General features: G+C 37.2%; 1 protein-coding gene across 1 annotated transcript in view; it reads right to left on the reverse strand.

The window, feature by feature from the left end:
- LOC103464568 (protein tyrosine phosphatase receptor type G) overlaps positions 1 to 18,748 on the reverse strand; it is a 138,929-nt gene that overhangs the window by 39,558 nt on the left and 80,623 nt on the right. Inside the window, exons 4-6 of the mRNA XM_008408750.2 lie at positions 18,074 to 18,222; positions 7,921 to 8,016; positions 357 to 423 (exon numbers count right to left, since the gene is read on the reverse strand). Coding sequence (XP_008406972.1) covers positions 357 to 423; positions 7,921 to 8,016; positions 18,074 to 18,222 — 312 coding nt within the window. The remainder of the gene's footprint in view (positions 1 to 356; positions 424 to 7,920; positions 8,017 to 18,073; positions 18,223 to 18,748) is intronic.

Consider the following 18,748-nt stretch of genomic DNA (forward strand, 5'->3'; position numbering starts at 1 on the left):
TAAAGCAGCTGAATCTGAGAACATCAATATTTGTTTGCTGGGAGCATGTTGGAATCCGTACTGCCAGAGAAATGTACCTCTTGGATCCCCCACTGTCAAGTACGAAGCAATGTCAAAGGGATTTTGTAAGGGTCAATTGCTTTTTGAAAATCCCACACAAATTTAATTCCTACTGTAATGCTTTGTGATAAGGAGATTTGGGTATGAGGCATGACAACATATAAAAAATAAATACATACAAATATTTCAGAGAAGCAAAGAACAATCCTTTCTCCAAATATTAATCTACCTTCACGGATATACTGGTGTTTTTACATAAAGCAAACTTTGCATGAGGGTACTTTTTCATTACTTACCATGGTGCACCACTCCTTTCAATCCCTGGATGATTGGGTCCACAGCTGGGTTGTCTTTTTGCCCAAGCTGCAGCAAATGTCCAAAGACAAAAGGGGATTATGGAAAAGGATTAGGAGAATTGTACAGCAATTTAAACAAAGAACTAAAATGACAATCAACATGAACAAAACACAGGGAGAAGGCATAAGAGCAACATATAAAACGTATTGTAACCAAGCTGCTCCTAATACTATCTAGTGACATTATTGTGTGAATATTATTCCTGTAATACATTTTTGGTAAGAATTGGTTTAATGGAGAGCTGCCGCTGCAAAATAAAAACTGTATTATTATTTTATTACTCATGGCCATGACTGTACTGAATATAAAAGTGTCTTTTTACTTGTATGTATAAACATTCAGGTCCTAAATTGAGGTGCAACCAGCTTCTGTGTGCAAGACGATGTAATTCAACCACCAAACCCGTCATCTTACGAAACGCTACAGCTTGGAGGCAGTGCCTGGAGTCTCACTTCAAGACTGCTTGTGAACTCTTTTATGAGCATCCCTGTACAGTTTAAAAGTAACAGCAAAAACCAAAATTTTTTGTCAACAGCTACTTTTTGGTTTATTATTTGTGATTTTAAGGCCAAAATACATAGATTATAGACATTTATCAGGTTATAGATAGATAAGGTGAGGCAGATTTTGATTAAGTAGATTGTCCTGAATTGAATACAACGCACAAAAGTTGCTCCTCATTAATATTCGATAATAAACACCAAACAAGCGTAACATTATGACCACCTGCTTTATAATGTGTTACTTTATCTTCTGCCAAAGTGGCTCTGGCCTCCATAAGACTCCATTAGGATCTGTAGGTAGGATGTTAGTAGCTTTAAGTCCTGCAAGTTGTGAAGTAAAGTCTCCGTGCGACATACCACTATGTCGAGCACATTTAACAGATGTTCAGCAGGTGTCGTTATCTATTCCTGTCTTCACTTTTTACATTTATATCACACATTTACTCTTACTGGAATATGAGAAATACCATGCTTCTTACACTGTTCCCGAGTCATGTTTTTTTTTTTTTTTTTGGCTTTGCAGCAGGACACACGGAAAGGCCATAACCATCAGGAAATACTGCATCCATTAAAAGGTTGTACAAGATCTGCAACAACACTTGGGTAGATGGCTGGTATCATGTGTTCCCCAGCGATGCGCATCCATGAACCAGACCAGCCCACCTTCTTCCATTCCACCGTGGTCCAGATCAGAAGTCCATGTGTCCATTTTCTATGGACGCTTACCACTGCAGACTGGGAACACCTCAGAAGAGATGCAGTTCGGCTCTGACCCCGTTGTCTAGCCATCCCAATTTAACCCTTGTTAAACTTGCTCAAACTTTTAACCTTCCCAATTTTTTCTTGCATTAAGTAGCAAACACTCGCTTGCTACTTAATGTATAAGATGTACATTGATGATGGAGTAATCTATAGACTAAGGTTGCTGTTATGCCTGATTTGTGCTAGCTGAGTTCACAATATGATGTATCCAACTGATCATTAGTCGCTTGCTTTTGCTGGAGAGGTGATCATTTTGACTACCACAAAGTTTGGCGATAAATTATGCATTCATATCTTGTTTCTTTAAAATGACTGATAACCTGTGCTGTGTCATCTGCTGTTAGTGTGTGGTTTCTGGCAACAGCATCTAAAACTGGAGTTTGCAATGGCAACAGACTGTAGTGGGTCTCCTCGCAGTGAGAAGTGTAAGTTTTGCAAACAGCAGCAGCCGAGCAGGCAGGCAGTCTGTCCAGACCATAAGTGTTTGGATAGTTACACACTTTTTGTACTTCGGATGATTCAGCCCAAAATACATAATGGATAAGAAATTATCGCACAAAGTCTTGGATTAGTTTTACTGATGTATCAAAAGAACTTTGTGAAAGACCTAGTTCTTAGCACACTGCTTAAAATGCAAGTGTAATAATTTATTTTAATGTAATATTTAAAGTGAGAACATTCACGTTTCGTACGTCTGCTCTCTACGTTCCTCCAAGTTTCACTTTTTTTCCAGTGAAAGCACTCCACATTCTCAGATGGTCTCTGTTAGCGTGATTTATTGGGGTGGTATTTTGTGAGGAACCATTGCAGTGATGTAAAATTTACAGGTTAAGCAAGTGGAAAACGTCCTTGCACAGGTGTGTGACGGCAATAGAGCTACAGAAGATTTCATGATGTAACAGAACACAAAATGAAGAAATAATGAAAAAAGCAGCACAATATGTGTTTGCTGGGGTACAAGTTGTTCCAAATATAACACTATAAAAAGTTTTTTGTTTTATGTTGAAACAGTGGAGCCTAAATGATAAAAAAATATATATATTTTCTGGTTGTTTCAAATCGTTAAATACTTTTTCTACTTTTGGGCTACGACTGTGCAGTACTACAAAAATGTACACAATAGTGTAACTTTGTAGCAGGAAAATTATGACAAATATCCAGATTCCCTTGTTTGTAGAGTTATACAATTGTATGCATTTGATATGACAAATCAAGACAAAATAGTGTATATATAAAATACTCTGAAATGAAATCCAGTTCGTCATGACCAATCAGTGAATAAGAGCAAGAAAAAGTCTGGAGCTCCTCCATTGTAACTCTGGAGGAGCTCCAGAGATTCACAGCTAAATTTGTTGACAGGGTGATCATGAGTTGTGTACTCCACAAATATGACCTTCATCGAAAAATAGCCTGAGGAAGGCCTATGATGAAAGAAAGTCATAAAAAAAAATCCAGTGCATGTTTGCCACAAGCCATAGAGGGACACCAAAATCACAGAAGAATGTCATATGGTCAAAGTTCAAGTTTTGGGTTCATGTGTAAAAAACTTGTATACAACTAACACAACACATCACCTTGAAAACTCCCCACTGAGACACAGTTACATGGTGGCAGCATCGTATTATAGAGATGCTTTTATTCAGGAGGAAAAGATAGCAAGACAAATAGAACTAAATACAAGCTAATCCTGGAAGAAACCTGTAAGAAACTGTCAGAGATACTTCACAACAGGAATTGACAAAAATGTCAGTGTTTTGATATGCAAAGCTGATAAATACACACTCTAAAAAGTTTACAGCTGTAGCTGTAACAAAAAGAGGTTCTGCAAAATGTTAGTCTGGTAAAAACTAGCTTCTTGTTCTACGCTTCATACAGAGGGTCTGGACCCTTATCTATTGAGAACGATTGCTTACAGGAGGTGTAGACTTATTGACCTGATGGAATTCAACCTGAGAAATTGAACTCAATGGAAGAAAAGACAGATGAAGCACCAAAGGGAGATGAGAATGGAGCGAAATATTGTTGGAATGCATTGGCTAAGCTAGCAAAATGTAGTCTCTGCGGTGAATACAAGGTTTCTATTTACAAAAAAAAAAAAAGGAAATGAAAACACCATTTAATCTTTTATCCACTTGAGATGCTCTAGTTTGTGCTGCTCAATCACATGAAGCCCTACACAAACACTGAGGTTGGTGGTCGCAACAGGACAAAATGTATCACAAGAGTTATAAATACTTCTGCAATACTCATCGAACCACATTAACTTCCATCTCGGTGTTCTCTCAGTGCTGTGGTTCGCTGTATATAACTGCTCTCACACATGCACCACACATCCCTTAATGTAACAGCAACTGAACGTGTCAGCGTCACGCATGAATTCCCACACTTCTTCTGAACATTTTGTGAAATTGTGTGGTAGAAAAACGTGACTAGTTCAGAGCTAGTAACACTTATCGCTTTCAACATAACAGGAGTCTGAGCTGCAGCCCCGACACTAACAGACTTGCACGCAGAGCAGCGACTGTTTGATCTGATTTCTGATCGGCAGTTGAGAAGAATCCGACAGATGAGTTATTAAATAATGAAATTGCTTTGCTATCCAAACTGTCCTCTCCTATTGGATAACCAAGGATAATTAGCAGCAGCCAAAGCGTGCAGAAAATATATTTTTTTAGCTTTTAATCCACAACAAGATGCATAAAAAAAATCACAATGTTCTTGTAATCCTGCATTGTGTAGTAATAGTGAATAATGATATAAAGGTTTTTTTTCAACATTTTACATATTCTGGGGATAAATAAACCTTTACCAGACGGATGGCTTTTTTACCTTCAACAAGAATTGCGTCAGGAAAATTAACAGCAAAGACACCAATGTGTGAACAAGCTTAGATTTGACAAATTGATGTACCGATTAAAGATTCATGATTCTTCCAAAATATTTCCAAGAATCTCTTTAAATTTTATGAAGTAAAAACTTTTAATCTCACAGCGTGTTCAGGTCTCTAATGATCATGCAATCCCTCAGGAAGATTCCTTTCTAATCTGTTCAACTTATCCTTAATTGTTGGGAGTGACAAGGATATATTTTTTTACCCAATAAATATCTCCAATGTCCTACTTAAGAGACAAGACTGGACAAAACAGTGTTGGGACGTGGGGACCATTTCCCCCACCGTTACGCAACATTAATTCAGGTCAGTCTGAGGAGAATAATTGTGTGGGACTGAATGCTGAATGTGGATAATATGCACACCTTAGAGGCCTTTAATAGGCCTTTTGGGAGCCCAGCAAGAACTCTCGTCATTGATTAGAAATGGTAAATCTGAGCCAATGTGTGTGTGCCCGCTTAAAAAAAAAAAAAACTCGCACTGTAAACTGCTATTCAGCGGATTGTGTATGGTGGTGCTAATTGCAGTAAGCAATAGGGCTGTCAGGACCCAGCGGAGGCATTTAGGTCCTCGCACACACGCGGTTCATCACTGTCTGAGAACAGACCTACATTACGAAACACCTGTGTCCCCATTCCAGCCTCCATCCAGCAGATTTCTGACCCTTACCGGTATACTATTAGGCCGAATGGTGGGATGCATTGATCACCTGCCAATACTTGTAAAGGAAATCCTGATAGAAATTAGTGTAACACAGACAAAGGCTCACAAGTTGTGAGTACAGCTTCTAAGAGTTCAAACAATCCCAGCGGTGCTTTTACACTAACCAATAATGTGGACCAATCTTACTAATCAAGACTGAATGTGTCCAGAGTGCCAGGGGACAATTTGTGCTATCTACTAAGCTATTTTTCAAATACCAAGTGTGAACCGAGGGTGGAATAGATTTCTACAAGTAGGAAGTGAAAGATAATTTAGATCACAAATCTATAATGATCTCAAAGATGTTGTTTATTTCCCCGTTATTGGAATAACATGAATGTAGCTTCACATTTAAATGTTAAAGTGGTAGCTAGAGATTATACAGGTAAAGTTTAGTTAAAAAGCCATATAAAGATGAATTTCTAGTCTTTGATTAGCATAAATCTAGATTAGTGGGAGCCAGAAGAAGAGACTAAAACCTAGTCGGGTAGAAGTCAATAACAAAGCAGACTTGTACATTCTTAAAACACTTCTAATCTCAAGAAGTGAAAATGTGTTTTACACTGGAAGATCATCAATATCCTACCTTTATTCCTTTATTTCCTGTGAAAATATTAATTGGCTTCTTTCAAGGATGGGGATTTGAGCCCATGACTCAGACTCAAGTAAAATGTATTTATGGTTTATAACTAGCTATAACTAATAATGATGAACGCAGTGATGTTTCTCAAACTAAACTCTGCATTAAATGATGTTGGGTTGTTTAAAAATATATATTTTCTCACTTCTAAGCTAGTAAGATTACAAAGTTACCTTTTGTTTTCTGAAAAAAAGATTTATGAAATGGTTTTCCTGTCAACAAATATATTTTTTTTTGACAGGGAAATCATTTTAATGTATAACGTACAGAAATCCAATAGAGTAGGCAGATTAGATGGCACGGAGCTGATGTACAAATGTTAATATCAGTTATTAGAGACTTAAGAGTTGACTTGAGGCAAAAGGAAAAAAAAAGAAACAAATGCATCTGGTTTTTGTGTAAACAACCAACTAATGCAATCCGACTGAAGGTTTAAAGGCACAAAAGTTGATTTAGGATGACAGCAGTCTGCTTTGGTCTGGACCTCTTTCAGGAAAAATAACTGTGCAAAACCTTTTAAAAGAATAGCAGCTAATTTTTTATTAAATATTCATTTAACTGTTATTGATTTCACTCCCTTAACTCTATACATCAGATTTTATTCTTAAGTTTCAAATTCTAAACTCCCATTATGCAGATACAGGTGTTTTATAAGCTTCTGGATAAGGACATTTTCCATAAGTGCTCCAAGCAACTAGAGGCAGAGCTGTTACAAAGAAGTTATCCTCAAGAGTGGAGCAATTCCACTGAGAAAACTGAACTGTGGGTAGGAAAATGAACCCTTTATGCATGAGGATGTTTTAACATATTGCACGGTGCCGCTGCGTAGACCACACTTGCACTAGCTGAATGCTAATGTCTGCGTGCAATATTTGGTGAGTTCTTGAAGATGTATATATATGTCCCAGATGTGACTACACTCAGCTTGCCTGCATGCTGAAATTTGCTAATTAGGATGAAGCACAATTAACCGCAATGTTAGCAATTTACCCTGAAGGAGAAACTAAATTTGGCCCAAGAAAGGAAATTGTGGAACTTGTTTTGGAATTTTCTACTTGGAAAAGTATCTGTACCCTTCTAACCTTTTTATATGATGACATATTACGACTCCAAACATTAATATAATTTGTTGACATTACATGTGATAGACCAAGAAATGAAAGAAAAAAAACTGTCGTTTTTCCTTTCTTTCTTTCTAACAAATCTAGGAAATCTAAATTGTTTTCTGTGTATTTGCACTGAGTCTCTTTATTCTGAAACTAAGTTAGAAAATACAGCCCACCTGTGTGTAGTTTGATCCCAGTATAAATAAATACAGCTGCTCCTTTCAAGGCCTCTGAAGTTTGTTAGAGATTATACATGAACATGTAGCGTCGTGCAGAACAAGGAACAAAGCAGGGAGGTCAGAAATAAAGCTGTGGTGATGTTTAAATCAGGGTTAGGTTATAAAAAAACATCCTAAGGAGAGCAATAATCACAGAGACAGCTGAGATACCCCAGGTACCTCTGAAGGAGCTGCAGAGATCCACAACTCCGCCAGAATAATCTTTCTACAACACGACCATTAATAGTGAACTAAAAACAATCTGGATTTTAAAGAAACGATCAAGATCAAAGCTATACAGTAATAAAAAGCACAACTTAACCCTCTTTGGGATGCAGAGCAAAAATACAGAGAAAAAGACCAAAACTGAACTCTGGCCGACATTTAAAAAACGTTTAAATGTCTGATGGAAATATAGCACTGAATACAATATTCCCAACAATAAGACAAGATGTTGGTAACATCAAGTCCATTCTGTATAACTGTCCTTTCACTGCACAACGACGCACTACTTTGTGTTGATCTATCACATAAAACTACAATAAAACATTTTTGATTTTCTTGCTGTAACATGACAATGTAAAAAAAAATGTGGTGATGCAGCTTATACCAACAGACGAATGCCTCCCTACATCCTCAGAGTTTGTAAGCAAACTATAGATCTTTCGCTGAGATACTTTACCTCAAAGAAGACAGCCATGGCGGCGATGATGCGTCTTTCCTTCATGGCCGCGTTGAGGCTGTCGAAGTCGTCTGAATTGTAAAGGTAGATCTGCATCTGGGATGGGGGAAACAGAGCATAGACAGCTTTAGGAGTGGACAAGGAGAAGGAGGAGTCCTCTCATCAATCACCTTGGACGCACTGCTGAGAAGCTGATGAAAAGCTGTTTTGAGGGGCAGAAAAGAGGGAGTATTTATCACTCCTATAAATCTCTCATAATCTGTGTCAGTCTTTTTTTGTGTGCGCGCTGCCACTCCGGGAGGCTGCCAAAGAAATACAGCATCCCATTTCTTAGGGCGACCGTCCTCACAGGCACAGTAACAAGGCGAGAGGAGAAAGTGAAGGGGGGAGGGGGGGGGGGGTTGCTCCCCACCCCCTTCTTGTGCAAAGATCTAACAGAATGATACGCCTCTAATCATGACTCCCAATTACCTTAAATCACCCACAACATTGCTTCTGATTTCACAACAAAGCTTGAGTATAATTTAAAACACATCATACACAGAATATATCACATACCTGTCATGGTACTAGCTTTATTCCCAGCAAAAAGAATAAAAAATAAATAATCCCACTTCTTTCATTTCAAGGCAGTCATGTTATGGTGGCACTGATCAAAATCAGCAAATGATTCTAAAAGTAGCAATTGGAGCTGCCAATCATCTCACTGTCAAATCGAAAAAAAGCCTTTCATGTCACTGAACCAAGTTAATTGGCAATAAGAAAAAAAAGGACCTAGATGTTGATTTAATTAAAGGCTGGGGTGTCCCTTTCTTTCCCTTTTCAAAGGAAAATCACGGGGCACCGCCAGCCACAACTGACTGTGGTGACAACAAATTTAAAATAAATAAGTAAATAAGCATATAATCAAGGATGAGTCCCATTTACACAAACTCTTCGGGTCCAGACCAGGTTCAAAATGACTCAATCCAAATAATTTCAGTTAAGCAGCTTGCTTCCGAGTTCCTTTAACTGCGGCCTTTAATGGAACTAATTTGTTGTCTGAGAACTCAGCAAGAAAGAGGACTGGCCATTCATCACCCTTCAGATGTTATTAACTACATTACCCCATTAGGGCTGCCCCCCTTAGGCTTCATTTACTCACTGAGAATGGCTCATGTGACCCGTTCTTGTTAACAACACACTTTATAAAAACCTGCATTTCAATTATACACTTCCATAGGAGTCAATAAAGGAATCCTGTATCTCTTGATTACTCATTTTCTTAATGTATGTTTGGGGAGAGCTGACAAACTCTCCGCGCTGGAGCCGGAGATAAAAATGTTGATTTAAATAAGAACAGACAGGTGGTCTGACAAATCTTTGAGCTCCCTGAAAAGCGCAGGAACGTGCTGTTCACATCTCCAGAATCGCTCTTTAATCTCACGTCGGTTTATACCATCCAGTTTGTTTTTTCCCTCGCTCTTCATTTCCAGCACAAAGTGAGCGCAAAAACAAAAACAATAAAAAAAAAACCTTAAACCACTCTGCATTTCCATGTCCCATTTAAACGGCAAAGGTGAAAAACAAAGTCAGGTTTGGCATGATTTCCCAAGACAACAAAATGTAGAGCAAAGAACTGGAAAAAACTACAAAAATATAAGTTTCAGCACACAGAGATGTTATATCGGGGAAAGGCAAATGTATTTCTCCTTCATCACTGTGTCACCGAAGAATTTCATTGTTAACAGATATACGTTCACACTTCTCTATCACACACAATTATCTGTCTTCGTTGTTTTTCCAAGCTCCTCAGAGAGTATTGAAGAGGTGAAGGTAAAAGTCACTTTAGTATGACTGAAGAAACATATAAAACATGAATTCTGAGAATAGATTGCAGACTAAACTTCATAGGTATATGAAACAAGTTAGTTGGAGGAAAAAATATGAAGAGTTAACAGAAATAACTTGAAGACATTGTAGTCAGCCCTATAATAAGAAAGTTTTTCTATTCAGTGCTAAATATTTAACTTTTTAACCATAAAAACAGACCGACTTTCTTGGATCCTTTTAGGAAAACCTCATTTTATGAATTTCTAAGAATTATTTTATGAACCATGAATGTTCATTGTTTATTTGTTTAACAGCAATATTCATTCTTGAGAAGAGCAGTTTTACAAGTAAAGACATTTGCTTTTAAACCACCCATCAGTCTTTCTAAAAGATATACTTCGAATTTTTCAACAGAAATTTACAGTATTGTGTTCCGTTTTTGTAGATATTTTTGCCACTAATACATAGAAATAGCCTGGTTTTCAAGGGTATTAAAAAAAAAAAAAGATTTAGAAAAAGTTTTGCTTTCAAAGCTATTGAAATTGTTCACTGTGGAACAGTTTAAAGTCCTTTTAATGGGATGCCAGAGTTTTCTCAGTAGGTTTGGAGTAAACGGTGCGTTTTATTTGTCCAGATAAGTTGAAATCTTATGTAGGAATCTTGACTTGGAAAGGTCCCCAAACAGTCCCAATGTTAACATTAAGGCTGCACACACGTATTCTTTTTGTAAAATCACTGTAAGCAATATACATTTTTGGAAGATCTGTCTGGACCACAATTAGTGCTAGCTTTATATTTAAGTATTAATATACTTTGTGAAACTCTCTGTCACACCATAAAGTTTTAGAAGCATTTTTAATATAAATGTTCTATGTTTTCAGGAGCTGAATATACTTTTTTACTATCAAGGAACAGTGTTCTCCTGAAACACAAAGAAGAAAGACATTTTTTACTTATTTATCTACTGCAAGTTATTGCATTTTTTCCCCCCAATACTGAACTTAATCATAACATAGTGACACACATCATCCTGTACAACCGACTATTTGAGACTATAGTCATTGTTTTGAGCAAAATGCAACACTATTGGCTTGTGTTAATTGTTATCACCATAAGAATGACCAAGCCTAGCTAGTTAAAGTATTTGTAACCAGTAGTCGCTCAACTTGCGTAAGTTCCAGTTTTTCCCTTCCTCGCCTCCAAAAAAGGTCAAATTGAAGGGTTTGTAAATATTTCTGGTTGTAGAAGCTTGCCACCCCTCATTCTTATTAGGAAAAGACAAAAAAAAAAAAATGTAGGCATGGAATGGTAACTGCTTTTGAAAGTCTCGACATTTTCACTAGCAAGATGCTAGAGTGAAGACTTGTCTCTGGTTATAAGGAGCACAGGGCAGCTTGCTGAAAGAAGACTTTTACACTTTTCCCTCACTTAAAGCAAAGACACGTTGGGTTGTTGGAAATAAAGTATTTCCAGTCACAAATATACATCCAGCTACATAAAGATCTGGTATACATATGTATAAGAACAAACAAGAAAGGCGCTGGATTTCCTGTTCTTTTTGTTTTAAATAAGCAGAATTGGATCACGTTATACATTTTTTACTTGGCAGTGCTGTGATGCTGTGAGACTGTGGTAGTTTGAATCAAGTTTTAATCAAAAACTGAAAATCTCACACAGGCCCATGCCTACTGATGAGAACATCAGAAGGATGTTTGTCGGGTGCAGAGCCTTGGCTCCAGGAGACTCTGACATGAGGCAGGGAATCAAACCCTAATTTCTCTAAACACGTGTTAGGTATCAATTCTGTGTATTATATCTCAATTTTCCTCATTTTTTTCCCCCACGTACACGTGTATTGAAGCTGGTGATTTTCTTTCTATAACGCACAGGATTTGGTGCGTGCAGCCGGTTTTCATTTTCTGCATGCGTTTCTTATAGTGCTCTGCATTTAGCTCCTGGGCTCTGCCTGGGTCAGTCTTGACTCATCCAACACTCTTCTATTTCCTACTTTTTTCCCTTGCTTTCAGTGGAGCTTTTATCTTCCTTACTGTATGCCCACAGTAATACTTATTCATATGCTCTTAGTGCTGGTTGTGCAAACGTATACCCTTCCAAAGTGTGATTTGTAATCCATGTATAATTAATCTAACCTCAGCGACAACCTAATACATTATAGGAAAAGATCTCCCTGAGGAACCCCGAGGGGAGAAAAAAAACTCCACACTTTCATTTGTCATAGCGCTGTTTGAGTGAACAGGTGGTCCATCTATCGATTTCCCCACTTCACTCCCAAGAAAAAGAACATAGTTAGATTAATGTCAAGCTCTGGGGCCACAGGCCAAGCACTCCATTGGGTACTTTCCTTTTTTTTTTGGGAGGAGTTAAAGATATCTAAGCGAAAAGCCAGATCTGCTCCATAACATGGCTCATTGGAACTAAATTTGTCTTTCACCTCTTGTACACATAAAACCAATCTGTGTATTTTGAAGCTTCAGATAAAAGCCCTTTCCTCTGCTGTGAACAAATATGCTTGACATCTGACTCAAGGCTGAATGTGACTCATTTGTAGTGAGAGATAATTAAAAAGAAAGCCGGAGAGCAGTTTTAGTCCACAGATAAACACGTCTGGGAGATCAGGCTTCTTGGTCAAGCTGCTCATGTCTTGAACAAAACACACGTTACGCAAAAACAAACCCCGACCTCTGCTACGAAAAGATGCTGGCTACACCGAGCGCAAACATTTATACGAGCCGTGTAACGTACACAATTCAGCTGCACACATCCTGTCAGATTTAATGTAATCTGAAATATATCAAATTGTTCAGCGTCGTAAATATGAAAAATGAAAAAAGCAACTCTTACAAGATGAAGCAGTCAAATGGCTAAGGGCTAGCTCCTACACAACCACACTCCCCCTCAACCATTCATCATTTCATTTTACTTATACCTTCTGCTTCACACTGTGGAATAATACATCACGCTTGATTTATGTATTCTGACTTATCAATCAGAGAAAATTTTGAAAAAGCAGACCTCCAATTCTGTTGCTCCTGTGGTGGGTCATGAAGATCTACATGTGTAGTTAACAGCTACGATGGCAGAAGTTGCTTTGTTGTCCCTTTTGTATGAAAAGTCGTGGTAATGTATTTCTTTTTTTCTTTTCTTTTTCTTTTCTTTTTTTTTTACACACTGGTGTGATGGAAGTTGCCATGAGAGGTGTTTGCTGACCCACTTCTTCCCTCCTCAGCCATCATCATACTCTGTGCAACAGAAATCCCATGTGGGATAATTTAGAAAAATCTAATAAATAATTGAGTCATTGGTCTCTTACTTGTGCGCTTTTTCCAGTTAGGTAAAATAATTCTCTCTTTAGTCACTGAATACTTTGAAACAGATAAAAATGTGAATTTTTTCTTAAAGAGACAGTTTGGATATTTTGACATTAATATCCGAACATTTGACATTAATGGGAAAGGATGGGATGGTTACTATTGTAAAAGTAGTAAAAAAAAAATTCCAAATATTTTTGTCATAGGAGTTCAAGTTAATTTTAATAAGACATAATACAAAGGGGTTATCCAAGTCTTCTGCTGCTGTATGAAGCATAGAGCAACAAAGCGCTGCTCCACTCCTCGGTTGATGTGCACTGCTGAACTACCAGCTCAAAGGGACACTATATTCATCCTTGCTTGCAAAAAGGACAAAACAGAAATATTAAGCCAACACAAAAACTAAAGCAAAACTAAAGCTGGCAAGCAATGCATTGCAGGTCTCTTAGGCAGCTGACCACCAGAGCAGAGAGCCTGACTAATTAACCAGCTGATAGCATCTTGATGTACTAGCATAAAAAAACATACAGCACAACACTCATTAAAAACTGTTGCTAAATTGAAAAAGTTTTTTTTTTTTTTTGTTGCTTTTTGCAAAATCAGTGATCAGTATTACTATATGTAATAGCCAACATGTAATTATAGGAATAATTGTTGAAGTTTTGTTTTAAATAATTGTTGAAGTTTTGTTTTAAATAAACATGCTTTGGTAATGTTTTTATATTTTTGATTATTTTTTTGTAAAATGTTATTATATCATGAGAATTAGACGCTGGGTGTTAAGATTACTGTAGTATGAAAATATGTGTCTTTTGCATTCCTTGTTCACACTAACCTATGTTTCATAATGAGCACAGAATAGCTTACCTGCAACAACAACAACAACAAAAAAACTCTCTTAGCACCTTAACTTTGACCATGCAAACTAGTCCCTCAACTAATATCTAGTCACAGTGAGACAAAAGGAGACTTCCACAGTATCATATCACCTCCACTCTCATAAATGCCACAGTGGTTCATGCAAACACTGTATTATATACCTTTAAGCCACCAACACATTTGCTCAGGATGCTTACTGCTGCAGCGGTTTATGGGTATTTGCAGAGGGACCATGGCGGGTCGCAGTTTGTTGGATTGACCTCCACATGCACAAGCAAATATTTCAAAATGGAATGTGTTAAGCATTAGACCAGAGTTACCAGTAAAGGACTGCCAGGGGACACAAAAAATATGTAACATTTGCATTAACATTAACAATTTAAACACCAATTTCACTTTATCATTTCACCCCTTTGACATTTATACCTTTTGGTTGTGGGGTTATTGCTGCAATGACTGTGTGTACATTCACACCAGAGGGACGTTTCATGCCTGCTTTGACAACCAGCAATACAGTGTTTTGTATTTTACTCAAAGCAAATGCAGTTCTTAGCCTATTTTGGGTCAGTGTGTCATAATCTTCAAAATCTTGTACTCATATTTTATTTAAATTAACTGCTCCAAACAGAGCTCACAAGCAAAACAAATGGGAAAACTACTTATAGATAATTACTACTTCTAACTTCTGAACAGAATCCTATGAAATTTAAATGTATCCCAGTTCTATTAGCAGGTATAAGCCAAGGATTTATGGAGCCGATATCTGACAGAAGAAATAAACATAATGCTTTCCCAACAGGGTTTTAACATGTGCATGCATATTATATTAGGCATAATCAAACTACCACTGAGAGAAAAAAAAGAAAAAAAGTACAATGGAAATCAGCTATTTAAATATACCACATAAAAGGACTCACACCCAATCAAACCAAACTTCTCTTGTTTTAGGTTGAAAGGCAACAGAAAAGGTTTGACCCGAGTTATTGTGCTTAAAAGACAATAATCCTCGATACTGACCAGATATATGTAAACTTATGAATTCAAAGACAGTCACAAAAAGTCTCTAAGAAGCGTTAGTGCAAGGTTATTTAGCAAACAGAAATAATTGTGATAATTCTAAATGACCTAAAACAAGACAAGGTTTGTCTGATTTGATTTCAGACAGTGAAAGAAAAAATTGCATGTGCCTTTTTTTATTCGGTGTATGTAAATATCTGGTTTCAACTGTATTTAAGTTCTGCCAAAGTAATTGGAGTCGGGTTTTCTGAGTATCCTGGTGAGTTCAGGCTGTGGGCTTTCACATCGTGCTTCAAAGGTTGCTGAACACCACAGAGGCAGCAGACCCTGTGAAAAAGCTAGGGTCGCTTCCTGGCCTAACGTTGGAGGCTCTGCATGCAGGTGTAAATTAAAGTCTCCAAAGGGATGGTGTTGCATGCTCTCTTTTCAGTGTTACTTTGACTGAAGCATGACACCGACATTTTCTTACAACCTCAATAAATTGTATCAAGTTATAAAAAAAAGAGGAAAAGAGCATATGTGTTTGGTCAAGGCTTGCCGTCTTGAAAACTGGCAAAAGCTGACTATTTGAGTCATTCTCCCTCCTCCCAGCTCTTATGCTTGCTTACTTTCTTCTGCTTGCTTGCTGACTAGTTTCTATGCAGTCATTTGCAGCATATGGTGTCCAGGTGTTAAAGCTTACTCAGGCTGTTTAGACACATTTCCTATACGGCTATAAAAAGACACATCGCAGAGATCACCATCAAGCGAAATTTAGTTTGTTTCTCTCATACATAAAAATTGTGTAGCTTTTTTTTTTTCTTCTCCCCCTCCCCACCTCTCGAAACAAGCTGAGCTATTTAAGCCTCGACATCTACCCATTTGCAGGTATGCATTATGCCGCTAATTTATACTGAGAGAGCACATTAGCTTTGGAATTCGTGCTCCTTCACCGAGAAGTTGCCGCAGAAACCTTGGTCTACACACAAAGACATGCCTTGCAACAAAAATCTACATTTTAGATCTATGAATTATGTACCTGCAGGGCATGATTTTCTTCTTCTCTTTGCTTTTTCTCCCCTCCCTTCTTAACAGCAGCCAAATTGGCCATTAAAGTAAATTCCATCATATTATTTAGAAGCACACCATCAAAGGCGCCATATGCACAACAGCTTTATAATGGCTGTATATAATCCAATGCCCTTTAACACTACGCTGAACACAAAATGATGTGGCAAAAATAAATCTAATTACCCAGCCATTCAGCATCAAAAAGCTGTGGCGGAAGAGAAGGTTCCAAAGAAGATGGCCAAGAACAAACAGAAAGACGCCGCTCGCCTCGTCTTTGGATTTACCACGGACAGGAAGAAAACCAACAATTTCCTGTTTTCACACACTATTAAATGTACACTAATTAATATGGTTTTACATAAAATTGTTGACAAAAACCACACGGACTTTAATCCTACTGAATTTAAAATGTATGAGACATATTCAAATTCTGTTTAGAAAAGGCATACTACTGTAAATTATATTTAAAAAATAATAAAAGGCAGTTAGAAGTTATTCCCTGCATGACATAAAAAAAGAGTGAGATTTGTACTTTAATCCATTATTCTGAATAAATCATAACTGAGGATCCCAGGACTTTATACCCTTTAAATCTCTTTTATAAGAGTCTTTGATGATTTTTGTTGCTTTGCCTTTATTACAGGCAATCTGTTGCCCCGTTTCTCAGTCAGTTGTACACTGCAGCTCGAGTGATTTCTGTAAAAGCCTCCCCGTCTGATAAATTCCCACATCTTTTAAAATTCCACAAACCCAATTTGCAATAAAACCCTTGTGCAATGCAAATAAAGAAAAAGAAAGAAGAAATAAGCGGTCAAACCTAAGAATGTTTTCACTCATTTCAATACAAAGTCATCTTCCAGTAAATTAACTGTAATCTCTGTAAAAATGATTCAATTAGAAATTAAAAATAGGTTGTAGTCTATTAACAATTCTCGGAATCCATTAACCAACACAACTCTAAGCAGTCTTGAGTATATTGCACTTTTGCTAATATGGATTATCTTTCAGTCTTTCAGCTTTTTGCTGCATCTTTAATCTTATTTAAACACGTTAAGTCTTAGTATCGGCATACATCAATGATTATTAACAAACTAAACGTTCAGCATGCAAAAATGTCTGGCTAATGCATTCCAAGAATTATGAGTTTATACTTTGCATGCTAATCTAACCTTCACCCTGTTGGATATGGTCTCACCACGGTGGATGCCTACAGCTGACACACAGATTACAGGACCAAAAATGTTAAAGGTCACTCAGAGTGCTGGGAACACACATGAGAAAGAACCAGAGAGGAAGATGTGAATGTATCGTGTTCATTTAAAATCCTGGAGCACTTCTGTCAATGACGATGTCTGTTGGACAGCATCAGCCTTCCACATGGATGTGAAGGCTATACGGTTTCTATATTTAAATAGCTGTTTTATTGGGTAGTTTTCAAATGATATTTTATTAGATCAACAACATCTGTCACTCTGTGTGTATGAGTTTTTCTTCTTGAGCTGAAATGCTAAACCAAGTGAAAATAGTGGCATTCTAATTCAATGACACGTACATAGATAAAAAGCATATATTTTGTTTATTCGTTTAAACAAAACTGAACTGAAAAACCAACCACAAATAGATTTTTTTTTTTTTCTGCGGTTTGATACAGTCACTCCTCAATCATTTCTATAAAAATAACCACATTTCTTGGCTACTCTGGGAAATGGATTTACTTTAAGGTCCCCTAATGCATTTTGTATAAAGTTCAAACATTTGAGTATCTTGGAAAAGAAGTAAAACTGTGAAAGGCGTCAGGATATTCTCTCAGTTCTGACACCCCTGAGCTTTTGAGGGTTTAAATACCAACATTTTTAAAGCACCACTGAGTTCACGACTAAAAGGTTCCAGTAAAATCTAGACGCCAAAACGTGCCTTAACCTTTACTTTAGGGTTCATTAATTAAATAGTTTAGGAGGGGTATTAAGTTATAATCTATTTGAACACCGCACTAACGATTCAGTGCTGACCTTCAGTACTGAACCTTGGACATTTGTCAAACTGTGTGTAGCAACATGACGTTTTACCTCTACGGGGAACCTTCTGCCATTTATGCTGTGCTCTGAGCCTGCTGATCCATTACTCTGGCCCCAGTGAAACTCCATCTTCTCAGCCTTAAAGCGCCCTGGCAGTCCAGCGCCTCTTACAAAGTAGTCATCCTTCAGCAGCACAGCGACTGGAGACAAAGAGGGATGGAGAAATTGAATCAAAGACAGATATTCAAGCACACTTAAAGAAAGGCAGACGGAAGAAAATTATACTGTGGCATTGTGTTTAATTAGCAAAGAAGCTCATCCCAGGATAATGGCAGCTTATGTTTGCTTAAACATGTATTTTTCTGAAATAATTTTTACATTTATGTTACCAACAGTGGATCTTTTAAGAGGAAAAAAAAGCCACAATTTGGTATTGTGAGCGTTAGCTTAAATGTCTATACACTTATGCAACTTGGTTTTTCAGCTTTCTTTATTACTTATTGTTTTCAGCTGAGCTACAGGAAATAGCTCAACATTAAAATAACAACAAAAAATATATATATTTATCAATTTATCAGGTTGTAGTTTTATAAGTCACAAAATGTGTGTTTTAACGGGTGAGTACTCTTCATATTCACAGTTTTAAATATCATATTTTTTAAGACTTGCGTTGTTGATTTTTGATAAAGCAGTGTAATTCCTTTTTTCGAGAATGTTGTTTATATA

The sequence above is a fragment of the Poecilia reticulata genome, linkage group LG5 (genome assembly GCF_000633615.1).
Source record: "Poecilia reticulata strain Guanapo linkage group LG5, Guppy_female_1.0+MT, whole genome shotgun sequence".
NCBI classification, from domain to species: domain Eukaryota; kingdom Metazoa; phylum Chordata; class Actinopteri; order Cyprinodontiformes; family Poeciliidae; genus Poecilia; species Poecilia reticulata.